The 14,148-nt window shown below is 50.7% G+C and overlaps 6 protein-coding genes across 6 annotated transcripts; 4 read left to right on the top strand and 2 right to left on the bottom strand.

The window, feature by feature from the left end:
* Positions 1-708: 708 nt before the first annotated feature.
* Positions 709-5,492, bottom strand: STEHIDRAFT_161792 (uncharacterized protein; the record flags this gene model as incomplete). Its single annotated transcript, XM_007309364.1, has 8 exons — positions 709-1,172; positions 1,238-2,459; positions 2,529-2,823; positions 2,885-3,034; positions 3,107-3,660; positions 3,736-4,833; positions 4,890-5,128; positions 5,183-5,492. 8 exons carry the CDS (start codon positions 5,490-5,492, stop codon positions 709-711), a joined length of 4,332 nt encoding a protein of 1,443 aa, XP_007309426.1.
* Positions 5,493-6,600: 1,108 nt separating this feature from the next.
* On the top strand, positions 6,601-7,303 carry STEHIDRAFT_161793 (uncharacterized protein; the record flags this gene model as incomplete). The annotated part of the gene is made up of 4 exons (XM_007309365.1): positions 6,601-6,815; positions 6,891-6,988; positions 7,046-7,138; positions 7,206-7,303. 4 exons carry the CDS (start codon positions 6,601-6,603, stop codon positions 7,301-7,303), a joined length of 504 nt encoding a protein of 167 aa, XP_007309427.1.
* A 799-nt stretch (positions 7,304-8,102) lies between these two features.
* STEHIDRAFT_125137 (uncharacterized protein) lies at positions 8,103-8,754 on the bottom strand. The gene is made up of 2 exons (XM_007309366.1): positions 8,652-8,754; positions 8,103-8,581 (listed from the first exon to the last, which is right to left on the bottom strand). The coding sequence occupies exon 2, from the start codon at positions 8,469-8,471 to the stop codon at positions 8,184-8,186; it is 288 nt and encodes a 95-aa protein (XP_007309428.1). The 5' UTR covers positions 8,472-8,581; positions 8,652-8,754; the 3' UTR covers positions 8,103-8,183.
* Positions 8,755-8,782: 28 nt separating this feature from the next.
* STEHIDRAFT_149961 (alpha/beta-hydrolase) lies at positions 8,783-10,401 on the top strand. The gene is made up of 7 exons (XM_007309367.1): positions 8,783-9,105; positions 9,216-9,284; positions 9,369-9,438; positions 9,522-9,705; positions 9,768-9,865; positions 9,949-10,127; positions 10,186-10,401. Exons 1-7 carry the CDS (start codon positions 8,871-8,873, stop codon positions 10,308-10,310), a joined length of 960 nt encoding a protein of 319 aa, XP_007309429.1. The 5' UTR covers positions 8,783-8,870; the 3' UTR covers positions 10,311-10,401.
* Positions 10,402-11,190: 789 nt separating this feature from the next.
* On the top strand, positions 11,191-11,722 carry STEHIDRAFT_66408 (uncharacterized protein; the record flags this gene model as incomplete). The annotated part of the gene is made up of 3 exons (XM_007309102.1): positions 11,191-11,407; positions 11,467-11,559; positions 11,661-11,722. 3 exons carry the CDS (start codon positions 11,191-11,193, stop codon positions 11,720-11,722), a joined length of 372 nt encoding a protein of 123 aa, XP_007309164.1.
* A 737-nt stretch (positions 11,723-12,459) lies between these two features.
* STEHIDRAFT_104072 (Sir2 family histone deacetylase Hst2) lies at positions 12,460-14,112 on the top strand (the record flags this gene model as incomplete). The annotated part of the gene is made up of 6 exons (XM_007309368.1): positions 12,460-12,613; positions 12,737-12,801; positions 12,912-12,990; positions 13,055-13,371; positions 13,430-14,005; positions 14,060-14,112. The coding sequence occupies 6 exons, from the start codon at positions 12,460-12,462 to the stop codon at positions 14,063-14,065; spliced, it is 1,197 nt and encodes a 398-aa protein (XP_007309430.1). The 3' UTR covers positions 14,066-14,112.
* Between the last annotated feature and the right edge of the window lie 36 nt (positions 14,113-14,148).

A 14,148-nucleotide genomic window follows, 5' to 3' on the forward strand; every position in this document is an offset into this window, starting at 1 on the left:
TACAAGTGATTCACCAGGATGTTGGGGTCATAAAGAGAGGGAGATCGTGTGGAATTGTCATGAATAAATTGCAAGCGCTCGTTATGGGGTGCAAACACCTGCATATCAAACCCTCATCATCAGAGTCGGAGCCCTTTCACAGCCAAGTAGCCACTCGAGCGCCTGAGATGTATTCTGCCTTAGATGTATGAGTCGGTTCTCGGGACCCACGACACAAAAATACAACTTCTGCATCTTCTGCCGCCGTCATCATTGTCAAGTTGTGATCTCATCAGAGCAGCTGCCAGAGGCGACATAGACGGATAAGTCAAAAGGATAGATTTAGCTAGTTCCAGAGTAGTTATTTTTGACCTCTTCAGTCCAGTGTCGTTGTTTCCGTAGATCTTCAGACTACTGTTAGAGTACAAGATTACCGAACACGGAAGAGAGACGGGCTCGCTGCCAGACGGGGGATCGGAGCTTGAACCTAGCCTGGCTTTTTCCGACGCACAACAGGCGAAAACGATGTCAGTGGCGGGTTGGTGGCGGGCCAAAGGCCACATCTGTGCTCGCAGCATGTTGCAAATATAATACTGTAGTTTGTTTATGATGCGAGCATAGACAGCGACGGTACGATCCTATCTTGGTTGTTATATCTGGGAACAAATTGACGTAGGGTATCGTAGGATGTTGAACAAATATGAGGAACAATTGGCATAATTATCTTGCTTAGGGACCAGGTTTCTTGGTAACCTCTTTTAAAAGCCCAAGCGACCAGTCTATGACAAAGGCTTTGTCCTCCTCACTCAAAGTCACACCACGACCTTCTTTCACCAGTTTATGATGCACCTCCCTCAATGACCGAATTGTCTCGGGCGTAGTGTCTGCTCTGCGTGGGGGTTCGGGCCTTGGCGGTGTGGCCTTAAATCCTCCCGCTCCGTCTGCCGGCGATGAATTGGGTGGCGCATGAAAGGGTGACGAGCTCGGAGTAGGTAAAGATGCTGGAGCAGTCGATGAATGGACAAGATTGAGGTGTGTCTGTGTAGGTTGTGGCTCGTAGAGGGCTTCTTTAGAACTGCGAAGTCTAGCGTATTGCTCCGTGTCCCTTCGATTGAAAACGCGGCGGAGTTGGGGCGTCGAAACTTGCACAGACATATTCCTCCGAGTCTCGGGCACTAGCAATGATGGGGTATCTGTAGAATCACATCACAACATTAAACAACCAAGAAGATCGAGAAAAAGGATGAAAGGAACGAACCACGGGTCGCTTGACGAGGCAACTCATTCGTTATCCTAACAATCTCAGGCGTTTCCACCCTCGTCTCCCGGTCATCGTCTACTTCGTCCTCCTCCTCTACGTCCATCTGCCTTCCCTTTCCTTTGTCAGGACGAGCAGGAAGTTGGCTGTCATCTCCACCGGCATCAGAAAGACCTTCGCTCCCTGTTCGTCCCATCCGCCCAGCGTTCGTATGCTCACTGGTATGCGACTGTTCCTCATCGTGCTCCGTAGCCCCCGAGATTTTGGCGTCGTCGAGGCTATGAGGGGTGGGATCCATAGTCGAAGATGCACGAGCAGTTCTAAGACGAGCAGGAGAGGTCACCCTTTGAACCGGCGCAGACCGATTGGAATCCACGAGCTTCGGGCGTTTACGAGGGGACGTGGGGTCATCGTGGGAACGCCGTTTCTTCCTTTCATCGAGTTTGGGTGGCGCCGCGGCGGCGGCTACAGCAGGCAACAAAGGTGGGGACAAAATAGAGCTTCCGCCAGCACGAGACGTAAACGTATCAAGTAATTCCGGTGATTCGGCACGCGGAGAAGGCTGAGACCTCCCATCTCCACTTGCGCCTTGAACGAACTCGGGGCCAACAGAGTCAAAGTAAAATGCATTTCCGTCGATGCCGAGGGAGCCCTCTGAGTCACTGTTCTGGTAGTAGGGTTGTGATTGCGAGAGTTGACTTGGGTTGATGCCTATGGCCCAGCGATTGTCAGGGGAGTACGGAGCATCCTGAACTTGTCTGAAGTCCTCTTCGGAGTCGGGAATCACTTCATCGGATCGAGAATAAAGCGAGCTAGTCGGCGAGGGGGGGTCCATATGCAGTCCGGGCTCCTGATGCGTAAATTGGTCGCCTTCTTTATCCGAAAATTCATCGACGTCCTGACTATGCCCCATAGCTGTGAACTGTGACTGTGTCTCCAAAACGTCCATACCGTCTACCCATTCCCCATGCCAAGCTTGCGTGCATACGCTCGCATACCTCCGCAATCCGGGGGACCACTTGTCCAGCGGTTCTCCTATCCGATGAAACATGTTACCGAAGAAGTCCGCGAATCCCTCAGGACATATGCAAGGCGATGGTACAGACATGTTGAACGTTGATGTCAGAATCGGGGTGAGGGAATTGATTATCGAAAGTAGAGAGGCGGGGGGCTCAGAAAGACCCGAGAGACGGTCGAGGAGGACTGTATATATGGGAGCCAGCTGTTGGATGGTGTATCAATACTTGAACAAACGGGGAAATCAAGATGTAACAGAACAGAGAAGGCTCACGATCTGATTATAATCGTCAGGTGAGATTGGATGACGTTCATTGCCAATCCAAAGTGAAAGTGCGCCCTGAACCTCGACGACAAGTGGGACTAGGAGCTCGTTTGCAGCCGTGAGGATAAGCCGCTTCATTTGCTTCAGGATGCCAGCGACGTTATGGAAGGAGTCTTCGGACAGAGAGAAAGAGTCGCATAGGAAGGTTGTAACGAGCGATAAGAAAGATGATGGGATAGCGGCAGTTCGAGCCGATAAACTGAGACGGTGAAGCATATGCCTAAGTTCTGTCGATGGGAGTTTGCTACTGCGATAGCACACGCGTCATTCGTAAACGATGTGGTACAAGAAATAAAGGTACTCACGCCCGACCATCGCGCTGGAGTCTTTCTGCAAGGTCGTCCAAAAATTTGGAAGAATCGATGGAGGCTTTAAGTATCGCTTGGCCCATCGTCCATCCCAGAACTGAATCCCACACTTTCTCCTCGTTATCCTGGCCAGACAGGCCCCAGATGCTATAAAAGAAGTACGAAATCTATGAATCAGCATTCACGCGAAACGGCTCAGTTAGAACGAACGCGGCTCACCCAAGAGGAGTGTACAGCAACTCCACGGTGTCCTTCCACGATAATCGCTTTTCAAGGTCCTTGGCGAGTTTCGCAATGACAACCCAGACACGTCTGCGCTTCGCAATCCGTTCGACCGTCAAACCCCCGCTTTCGACTGTGTCGGTTTCATTCAAGCGAGCCATAACTGTCGGCCAGATGCCCTCGGCACAATCCGTGACGATATCCTTGCACAGGATGTAAAACTCTTCCAGCACCTTTCCGTCAAACGCAAAGTCCTGCTCCATCAACACTTCCATGATTGGAATCGCGGCAGGTGCTAGAGAAGGCTTTGCGAAAGAGTTAGCCATCACCGTCCAAAGCTGTTGAGCGTAGATCAAGCCCAGTCTAGCTGCTAGCATCCTATGAGCGGTTCCTCCCCCAGCGTCCAGGTTCGTCGGTTTTGCGAGGAAGGAGGTGATGGTGTCGGACGCCCAAGGGGCAAGATCCGGGGTAAATGCGAGATGTTGTTGGCTTTTGCTCAGGGTATGGGACCGCACGAAGAGCAAAGACTGCCAAGACAGAACTACATTTTGCTGCAATTGCAACAACAACGAAGACGAGTCAGAACATTCAGCAGAAATGAAAAGACGAAGGCTGATGACACTCACGGGCAAATGGTGGTGCTCTAACGTCCCCGACATTTTCCTTTGGAAACAAGCATCTACAACCATTTTCCAACAATCTACGAATCCTTCCCAGAACTGTTCCACTTCGCCCTCGCTCAAATATCTGACGTCCTCAACTCCATAGTCCCTCGAGCCTCCCTCTACCACAGATATACCCTTCGAGAGTGAGGCTACGGTGTCCGCATCACTGCCGTCCAACACCGAGCCATCGAACAAGCTCGGAGGCACGACCTCGCGAAGCGGCGGACTCTTGCCACTTGACCTGGTTGTGGGTTCCCTTTCGATGACACTGAGAAGCCTATGAAACAAATTGACTCCATCGTCATGAGCATCGGGATGACCAAGCATAATCTTCAAACAGTTCAGGGTACTTGACAATGCCCAATGAGAGTATGGGTTGGACGTATGGCCGGAGAAGTCGAAGGCATCGCACCCTAACAGCACACCAACGACAGGTACCCCCACGCCATCCTGGATACCCGCATTCGTCAGCACTTCGAGTGCGTACTTCACTTGATGGGGTATCTCTTCGCCAGAGCCCCTCGCCTTTTGCACCGCCGTGCGGAAGTTGTGAACTAAACATTTCCATACCACGCGAGCCAGAACAGCACTCTGCTGGGCGATCGCCTCGAGGAAGGATGAAACTAGTGTGAGGGATCGTCTGGACGAAAACATGGCGTCGCCGAACATGATGATTAGGCTTGAGGTGACGGAAAAGATCCAGGAAGCGCTATTGCCTTGGGGAGATGTAGCCTGAGCCTCGAGAGCAAGCACAGATTGGAAGACGTGTTTCAGGTTTTTTGGGAATGATGCGTCGGGTCGCTGTGATTGTCTATCGAAATATTGCTTTGTGAGCGCTGATATCCGGGTGCGAATTTGATGAGAGCATGGAGGCGTGTAGTCTGAGCCTGATAGCGAAGGCGCTGACAGAATAATATGAGCAAAGGAGGCCACGATGTGCGCCGTGTGGTGTCGCAGTCGGCACGACGGAGATGAGAGGTAAGGGAGTAATCGGGGAAGAAGCTCGACAGTCGAAGCGAGGAAAGTCTTGGAATGGTACCGCAGAAGATGAGCGATAGTCTGTTAGATATCCCTGTGAGCGGTATTGTTACGGGGAAAGCGAAAGGTTTACAGACCTGGAGGCCATCGATGATGGTCTCTTCATCATCCACAAGCTCTGGAGGGAGCTTAGGAAGATACAATTTGAGAATCCGAATTATACGGGTTTCAAAAGTAGATAATACAGTGTGAGGAAGCTTCTGGGTGCTCATTATCGCCCAACAAAGAGCATGGGTCATAGGACCCTTGAACGAGGGTAAGTTCGAGTCCTCGAGTAGGCGAAGGGTGTCGCCAAGACAGCCTATTAGTTCATCGTCTATGATCACAAAGCGTGAGCGGAGGGAATGACCCAAAGGATATATGGTCTCACTGTTCAACGTTGTATTAATAGCGGGAGATCGAAAAACCTCCATGACAAGCTTCAACGCACCGTGACACGCAGTCACTTCGTCGGTGTGAGCCCTACGTAATCTTTCATGAATGTCGAATAGACTGTCTGCATGATCTTTCGGAGAATGGGGCTGTGATGAGGAGTCCAGATTGGGAGGCTCGAGCGCTCGAAGGATATCCCTTCGGATGATGTAGGCGAGATTGGCCTTCTCCTGCGTGAAAGCCTCCAGCGCTGGCAAGTGGTCCGAAGACGAACCGAGGGAGGAGCAATGTTGTTGGATTCGTCTCATGAGGGTGTGATACGCCTCTGAGATGTCATGCAGACAAATTGTGGCGTTAGAAGACTGATGGTTGTCAGACGAAAGGAGCGTGTGGAGAGGATCAAGGAAGAGTTGGCGATATCTGTCGTTGTTCAGCGGATGAAACGACGGTGTACTTGATTTGAAAAGTCGTGTAGGGAGAGGTGCGGAATCCATATTTACAGAAGGAAGTTGTGAGATGGTGGTCGTCGTGTGTCTTAGCGCATAACAAGACTGAGACTCGCAGAAGAAGAATAGGGAGACGAAGAACGTGGATAGACAGTGGACACGCTATCCAGCTTATCCACGGAAGATGCGTCGAGATGGGAGGCGAGGGCGGAGGTAAGTGGGAAAATGTGTCGCCTGCATGGGTTCAACTTCACAGACACGAGAATACTTCGGAAATCAGATCGTTCAACGAAGACACGCGAATTTAATCAAGCGGAGATTAAATTCCTGACGCGTGACAGAACGTGTTAGACGTGATGGTCACACCGCGCTTTAGTTTGGCGCGCATCATCGTCGTCCCTCGTCGTCCTCGTCTTGTCCTCGTCAAGCCAGTGGCCGCTTGCACAGTGCTTCCCTCCCGCCAGCCTACCCCCTCCGTCTCCGGTCCTATTTTTTTCAACTCGTTGACGTCTTTCCCGAAAAATCTCCCTCAAGGTTGTGCAGGACCACAGCGCCCAGTAATAGTCTCGATAACTGGCCTATCAGCTTGGGCTCACCTTGTCTCAACTCGGGAATACCTCACATTGTCTTAGACTTCCTGTACTTCTGCTACGCTCGTCTTCTCCAGCATCTCAAGCACGGCTGAAACTCAGTGACCTCATCTTTGATCGACACGAAGGACAGCGCTTTTCTGCGACAGTGACACATCGCCCGGACGTCCTGCTCTGCCTCAGTCGGTGTCTGTCAGTCTAGGTCCTAATCTGTCCGTCACCCTTCAACCTATAAAGCCGTTCGCTCCCTCAACCTATCTGGACATTCACTACTCTCCCTCTCCTTGTTTCCACCATCTCCTCTTTTACACCTCGTGCTGGTCACCTATTTTAACGTCTATAAAACTCCATCGAGCCTTGCTTTCGCCTACACTCCGACGATGACCAAATTCTACACTTCCTTTGGATCCGCTGTGGCTTCGCTATTTGTCGCTGGTGCCTTGATGGCATCCACCGTTCCAAATCTTATCTCCGCCGCCCCAGTCACCACACCTCGAGACATGAGTATGTTCAAGCGAGAGGTTTGGTCTCCGCCAATCACGAGTCCCACCGCCGGTGATATTTTGCAAGTCGGTCAATCGTTCACTGTGACTTGGTTAGTTCTCTGTCCAGCTAGCTCTCTTCATCCTTGGCTTCGATCTCATTTCACTGACAACTATTGGGGGATTAGGGATACTTCGGCTGAGCCGGATCAAGTTACAAGTTATGAAGGTACTTTGCTGCTGGGACATATGAATAGCTCTGGTAGCAATGAGAATCTTGATACGAGTATGTACTCCTGCTATCTCTGAGTGATGCGCCACCTCATACTGATGCCTTCATTAGAATACCCCCTCGCGACCGGCTTCGACTTGCGGGATGGATCGCACACGATTGTCGTTCCGGATGTTCCCCCGCTTGAGTCCTACATTATTGTCCGTGAGTAATGCGTCTATCTTAGGTCATATTGACTATGTCTGACTGACAGCACTTCCTTGTTTTATAGTGGTTGGCGATTCCGGTAACGCCAGCCCAGAATTCACGATCGTGCACAACAGCACCACGAAACCCGCCGACGCCATGGAGTACGATGAGACGAAGTAGGCAACGCAACGACATATTACGACACAATTTACGACCCAAAAGGACCCTGACTATGTTCTTAATTGTCTCCGGTTGGACTTCTGTATATTTCTGTCTCGAGGACATTGCATCGCGACCCATAGAGATCCGTTCCTATTGCTGTACTACTAGCACTACCTTACACTCGTTTACACTCGCGCATCTCTATCGCTCGCACTCGCTGTGTTATACACTCTGGCTTGGAATGTATCTCACCGATATCTCCTTGACTCCAATGCATTGTGCTTAGCTGCGTCTCAGGCGGTTCATTTCACCGGATCCAACTTATTTCATGATCAGGTCGGGTGTCACTTCTTACTACCGGGAGATTAGATTAGATGTAAGATAAGGCTGATCAGATGATATTCAGATCGAAACGAGTCAAAACGCACGTGCCTCGTCCTCCGAGTCCTGACTCCGACTTCCTTGTTCCTGGTCAGGCCTGCGTTGTTCCTGGTCAGGCCTGCGTTGATTCGCTACCACAACAGAGGACGTAAGTACGCTCGACTATAGCTAGCGATCCTGCCCAATCACCGGTTGTCTCAGATGTTGCCCACTGGCTGTTATTGCAGAAGCGGCCACGATAGTTCTCCGCGGGCCTCTTGCTGCCGGGCAAGCAAAAGTACCTCCGGCGCACCCACCGAGCTTCTTCAATTTCAGCAGGAACTTCTGGATTCCATAGTAAGCTTATGCTATTTCCTCCGTCTAGGCCCTTCGAGTACTCTCAGTGGTCACGAAGGGATTTTTTGGGGGTTTCTGTCATGTTCAGGCGTGCCCGTGCTTTGGGAGCTGTCGATTTTATCCTCGCGCAGCAGCGGTTCCGGGATGCTTTCAGGGGGCTTTCAGGGGGTTTCAAAAGGGTTCAAACCCTCACTGTCCAGGAATCATTGCCAAGTTCAAAACTATTCTTGATCACATTACTTGCATCCATTAACGTTCCTCGTGCTCGCAGATTTAATCGGGCAACATACCACCCCATTATAGCCAGGAAGGAAGCCGCGTGGTAGCGAACGCGCCCCCACCTTTGGTATAACAGTGTGCGGAATGGACCAGTCATGTCAGTCTTTCGACGTGCCTCGATTCTACTTTCCACGACCAGTGCGAAGACTCGGAATGCACCTCGAGCCCACTCTTGATCTGAGGCAACCATGCTTAGCCATGTTACCACCGCTGGTGGTCACCTGTTAGGCATCCACCAGCTCTCATTCGCTTGGACCTGGGAAAACTCTCAGCTGAGCTCGGTATCATATGTTATTTACGGTTCGTCGCCCTCGAATATCGAGGATGTACAGCAACTTTGATCTAAACGACCATGTCCCTTCGCTGCTAGCGTGACCCAAGATGTACCTAAGCCCTGTTGGCGAACCAATCGCTGCCATATGCGCGCCCATAGGCAACATTCCTCCGCTGTAGACGAATCTCCTTAAAACCCCACACACCCCTGGATGAGTAGCAGTGCGGATGCCAGCTGCTGCCCCTCCACCGTGGTCCGACTCCCTCTTCACTTTCTTGCGGTCTCGCCCCTTTGGTCAGCTCTGAATCCTCAGCCATGTTCTTTCGCTCCTCCTCTTCCTCTCTTGTTGCGTTGTTGATCACCGCAGTGTCCACGGCGGCCCTTCCTCCTCGCACTCGCAATGGAGCTACCGACATTGCTCGCGTTGATATCTCCTCACGCAGTGTCACGACTTTGACGTCCAGCCAACTGTCTGCCTTCACGCCTTTCACCCAGTTCGCAAGAGCGGCCTATTGTGACCCGAGCGTCATTACCGGATGGACCTGCGGAGGTACGTGCCCATTGTACTTTGTGGCGCCGCGCTTGTTCGGTTCGTTGTGGCTGACTCTGATGTATGATGATACATGATTCGTGATTTGATTTGTGATCCGCATCGCGAAGAGGCATGCACAGCACTCCCGGGATTTGAGCCCACACTGACTGGAGGAGACGGTGATGCCGTGCAGTTCTGTGAGTATTACATTTCTTGGCGGTATTCATTTTTAGCGAGACGTGTGTCTGACTAGCGATGACATCTGTTCTTCAAATATGAAGACTTTGTTGGGTATTGGCCATCCGAGAGCACTGTAGTCGTTGCCCACCAAGGAACAGATCCCACTCAATTGTAAGTTTTATGCTTTCACTCATCATTCTCTGGGTGTCTTACCGTGTAATAATGTCATTTCGGCCGGGTTGTCATCGTAACAGTGAGTCTGATCTCACGGACGTTAACTTTTCCCTCGACACCCTCGATTCTACGCTCTTCCCTGGCGTTTCGAGCGATGTCGAAGTCCACAATGGGTTTGCAGCTGAGCATGCCAAGACGGCAGCTACGATCTTGACTGAGGTGAAGAGTTTGATGTCGGAACACTCGGCGACGAAGGTCACTCTTGTAAGTTTGATGTCTACAATTCATTCACCTTCATCCAACACTGATAACGACCCTTTCAAAAGGTCGGACATTCACTCGGTGGCGCATTGGCGGAACTTGATGCGTTGTTCTTGTCACTAAATCTCCCGACCGGGACGACCATCAAGGGTGTCACTTACGGGTAAGTTCCATCTGTCCTCCCCGTACAGATTATACTGCATTCCATGACTCGTCCTGACAACTTGAACATCTCTTCGATCATAGGACCCCTCGGGTCGGTAACCCAGCTTTCGTTACCTTCTTCGACTCGAAGGTCTCAGACTTTACTCGAGTGAACAACGAGCTGGACCTGATCCCTACACTTCCCGGTCGATTCCTCGGGTTCGAGCACCCAGCGACCGAAGTGCATATCGTTTCTGCAGGAGACGCTGTATCTTGTGCAGGTATGTAACCTTAAGTTTATTCTCATAGCGACGGTCCATGTACTCACGTCGGCTGCAGGCGACGATGATGGCACCGATTCTCAGTGCACCGATCTGCAAGTTCCGAACATCTTCGTAGGCAATATTATCGATCACCTTGGGCCATACGAAGGTATCTACATCGGTACGATTTTCTGTACATAGTAGAGTTTTATTCCTTGACTGCGGGTTTTATGGGAAACTTGGCACAATACCCTGCATTGAATATTATTATGAACCATCTCTTGTGGCTAGCATCTATCACCCTTCGACGCACCGCTGCGAATAGTCGGTTAAATTTAGTTCATCATTGAGGTTTCTCGGTGTCGAGGACGGAGCACTTACCTCGAGGGGTCGTGCGACTCACATCGCCACGTCGCTTTGAACTTGGTCCGAGGCGCCACATCGACGCGGGCCGCTCGCGTGGAATTTGCGTCTATTTGCGTATTGTTCGAAGCGATCGCCATTTCGAATTCGCGTATGAGTGTGGTTTTACGTCCGTTCCGTGACTGCCGTGTGCAGACGCCGTGGGGCATTTTCTATGACGCCGCGCCTTGTCCCCTTCGCGACTTCGTCTCCACAATTCTCACATTAATAGCTTCTTTGTGGCGAGGTAAATAAGCACAGCGAACACGCCGCCTTTGCAAGGCAAACGCTGAGGGTGGTGTATATTTTTTCAGGGACTAGATTTGAGGGTACAGGTCGTATCGTCTGTCACTACTTTGTCCGAGCATCGAGTATCCTCTGTTCACCCGAGACAGGATTCGAAGCAGATTCGCTCGGATTCACCTGTCAACTTCACCTCATACGATCACCCGTCGCTAGCGTCGGAAGCGCGACCCGTTTCGTATTTAAACAGCCTAACCCTCTTGCCAACAGCCCTCCCATTTCCCTTTCCCCCCCATCTCGTTTCCCTACCCTCCCTCGCTACATAGCTCTTTTACGCTCTTTCCACCCCACATACCCCAAATTCATCACAATTTTCGTCATGAAGTCCTTCACCTCCATCCTTTCCACCCTCGCCGTCGCTGTCGCATCCGCTGCGATGGTCAGCGCGACGCCCATCAAGGCTCGCGTTAACCCCGTGTCCCTCATCGTTTGGAGCCCCACAGTCACCTCACCCGTCGCTGGTGACACTTGGGTCTCTGGCGAGAACGCCACCGTCACCTGGGACACCTCTGACATCCCAGCGGAGAAAGAGGACTCGACCGGTATGATCCTGCTCGGGTACAACGAGAACAACAGCGAGAACTTGAACATCAGTACGTTACTTCATGATGTGTATCATTACTCCAGGACTGATCATATTATCGTCTCGTAGGCAACCCGCTCGCACTCAACTTCCCCATCAACGCGGGCACTGTCACCTTCACGGTTCCCGATGTTACCCCCAAGGACAACTACTTCGCTGTCCGTGAGTACCGTCTCTTTCTTTGTCGTTTCAGCCCTTCATATTTCGTCTACTAAAAATCCCGTTGAACTTGATCATTGAACGCTGATATAAACCTTCCGCAGTCTTCGGTGACTCGGGTAACGCCTCGCCCGAGTTCTCTATTACCGCTCCTTCTGACGCATGATCTGCTACCTCCGTCGTTCCGGTCTTCTCATGAGAGGCTCATCTCCGAATTTCACGAACCACTCGTTTCTCGTCTCGTTCTCTCGAACACTTTACTTTTGCGCGTTACGAAACCGCTTTCGTGATTCTTTCGGACATTGTTGCTCTTACTAGCACCTCTCGGACACTGGCATCACTTTTCTTCTTACTTGCGTTCGCGCTTTTTGTTACTCGTTTTGCCTCGCGGCATGGACATACAACATTTTGTTACGTGCAAATGTTACCACTCGCTTTGGAATTGTTCTTGATATAAAACATCCGTTAATGATCTGTAGCGTTCAAACATTGTGACTTCAGGTTTCGAGCCTGGAAGTATTTGCCGGTCTGTAAGGTGGATCGTGGTGAAAGAGGATGATGGAGTTTCCGGGCTATTTTGGGAGTATATGGACGATCAGGGAGAGCGCCGCACTACCGGTAAGTGGCGGGAAAACATCCGGAAATCGCCATCAGTTCAGCAACTGTGGCGCTAACGGGCTTTCGGACCTCCGTCATTGCCTCCATCACCTACCCTGCTCCCTTCAAGCCTTTGAGTTCGCAGTTCGAACGTCTAAGATCCCAGCGCTTACGGACAGTTATTAGCACAATCCCATTCTAACACTTTCGTCATTTTGAATTCGAAGTAAGTATACCTTTTTAAGTTCACCAACTTGATATAGATCCACTGTATAGTACTCACGAATATGACGCAGGGATTGTGGCATGGATCTCTTGCAATCATTGTTCAGTCAAGGGCAAGGAGCCGATTCTGATGAGGAGGAAAGTTCAGTGTTCGACAAGAAGGATATCTCATCCTTGGCCAAGTATATCAAGTCAGACGCTTGTCGGAATGTATTTCTCATGGTGAATATCCCTCGTGATCTCTTTCCACTGTGACTATTAATCGTCTGATGCATAATATTCTGTGGCCATAGCTAGGTGCAGGTATGACACTATATCTAAAGTCTCACAGTGCCGTCTGACAATCTACTTTACCCAGGAATCAGCACGTCAGCCGGGATACCTGACTTCAGATCCCCCGATACTGGTAAGCGAAAGCTTGCTGTTGGATCTATCGATAGCGCTCACTCAATGTCCATGGGCTCTTTTTAGGCTTGTATGTGAGTATTGACCATTTGATTACTGCTACAGCAGGATGAACGAAATACTTTTAGGCCAACCTCGCTCGACTCAACCTTCCGTACCCCGAAGCCGTCTTCGAAATAAACTTCTTCCGACGAAATCCACAGCCATGTACGGACTTTCACCCGCCATCCAGACTGTTTGTTTTGTTTTAATCTAACGCTTTGTCATACAGTCTACGCTCTTGCCAAGGAGCTCTATCCAGGAAAATATCGACCTACTATCTCCCATGCTTTCATCAAGTTGCTTGCCGACAAGAATCTCTTGAAGATGTGCTTCACTCAGAATATCGACACGCTCGAGAGGCGAGCCGGCGTCCCAGTCGAGAAAATCATCGAAGCCCATGGGAGTTTCGCCAGTCAACACTGCATCGACTGTGGTAAATCATATCCTGACGACAAAATCAGGCGGTTCGTGCAAGAGGGCAATATTCCACACTGTAAGAAGTGTGACGGCCTGGTCAAGCCCGATATCGTGTTTTTCGGAGAATCAGTGAGTACTCTTCGAGGCCTTTCGTCTATACATGACCTGACGGATACTGTTGTGGCAGCTCCCAGAGTCATTCAACAGATCAGTGCCCAAGCTGCGCATGGCCGACCTGCTTATCGTAATGGGTACATCCCTTACCGTTCATCCGTTCGCGAATCTTGCTACAATGGTGGACTCGACATGTCCAAGAGTTCTCATCAATCTTGAAAACGTCGGCAGCTTCGCGTATGACGGACGGCCGAACGATATCGTTCTTCTCGGAAAGTGCGACGATATGGTGAAAGAGCTATGCAAAGAGCTCGGATGGGAGGAAGATTTGATGAGGATATGGGAGGGTACGGCTTCATCTGTGGAAACAGAGACAGGAGTAGACGTGAAGTCCGAGCCTGAGCCAACACAACAGGAGCCGGAAGTCAAGGTGCAAGACGAAGTTGAGCGACTGACGGAGGATGTCGTAAGAGCGTTGCAGATATCGGGCAGGGCTGAAGGTGAAGTTGTAGATGAGGCCGCTACAAAAGGACCCGAGGGAGTCTCTACGCTGGAGGAAAAGGCGGTAGACGTCGATTCACCGTCTGTTGAGCCTGAGGAGTCGAAAGAGCATGGTATACACAGTGATGCCGACGCGCCTGAAACGAAGGTGAGCGTTATTAGGCACGTCAAAGCTGATTAGGATCACTGACGCATATCATAGCTCTGATTATTGCTATTCCTTGTTTCGTCTATATTTATATACGAATGAAAGTGTACAGTAGACCCGCTGGTTACAAGTTTGCGTCTATC

The sequence above is a fragment of the Stereum hirsutum genome, assembly GCF_000264905.1.
Source record: "Stereum hirsutum FP-91666 SS1 unplaced genomic scaffold STEHIscaffold_17, whole genome shotgun sequence".
NCBI lineage: Eukaryota > Fungi > Basidiomycota > Agaricomycetes > Russulales > Stereaceae > Stereum > Stereum hirsutum.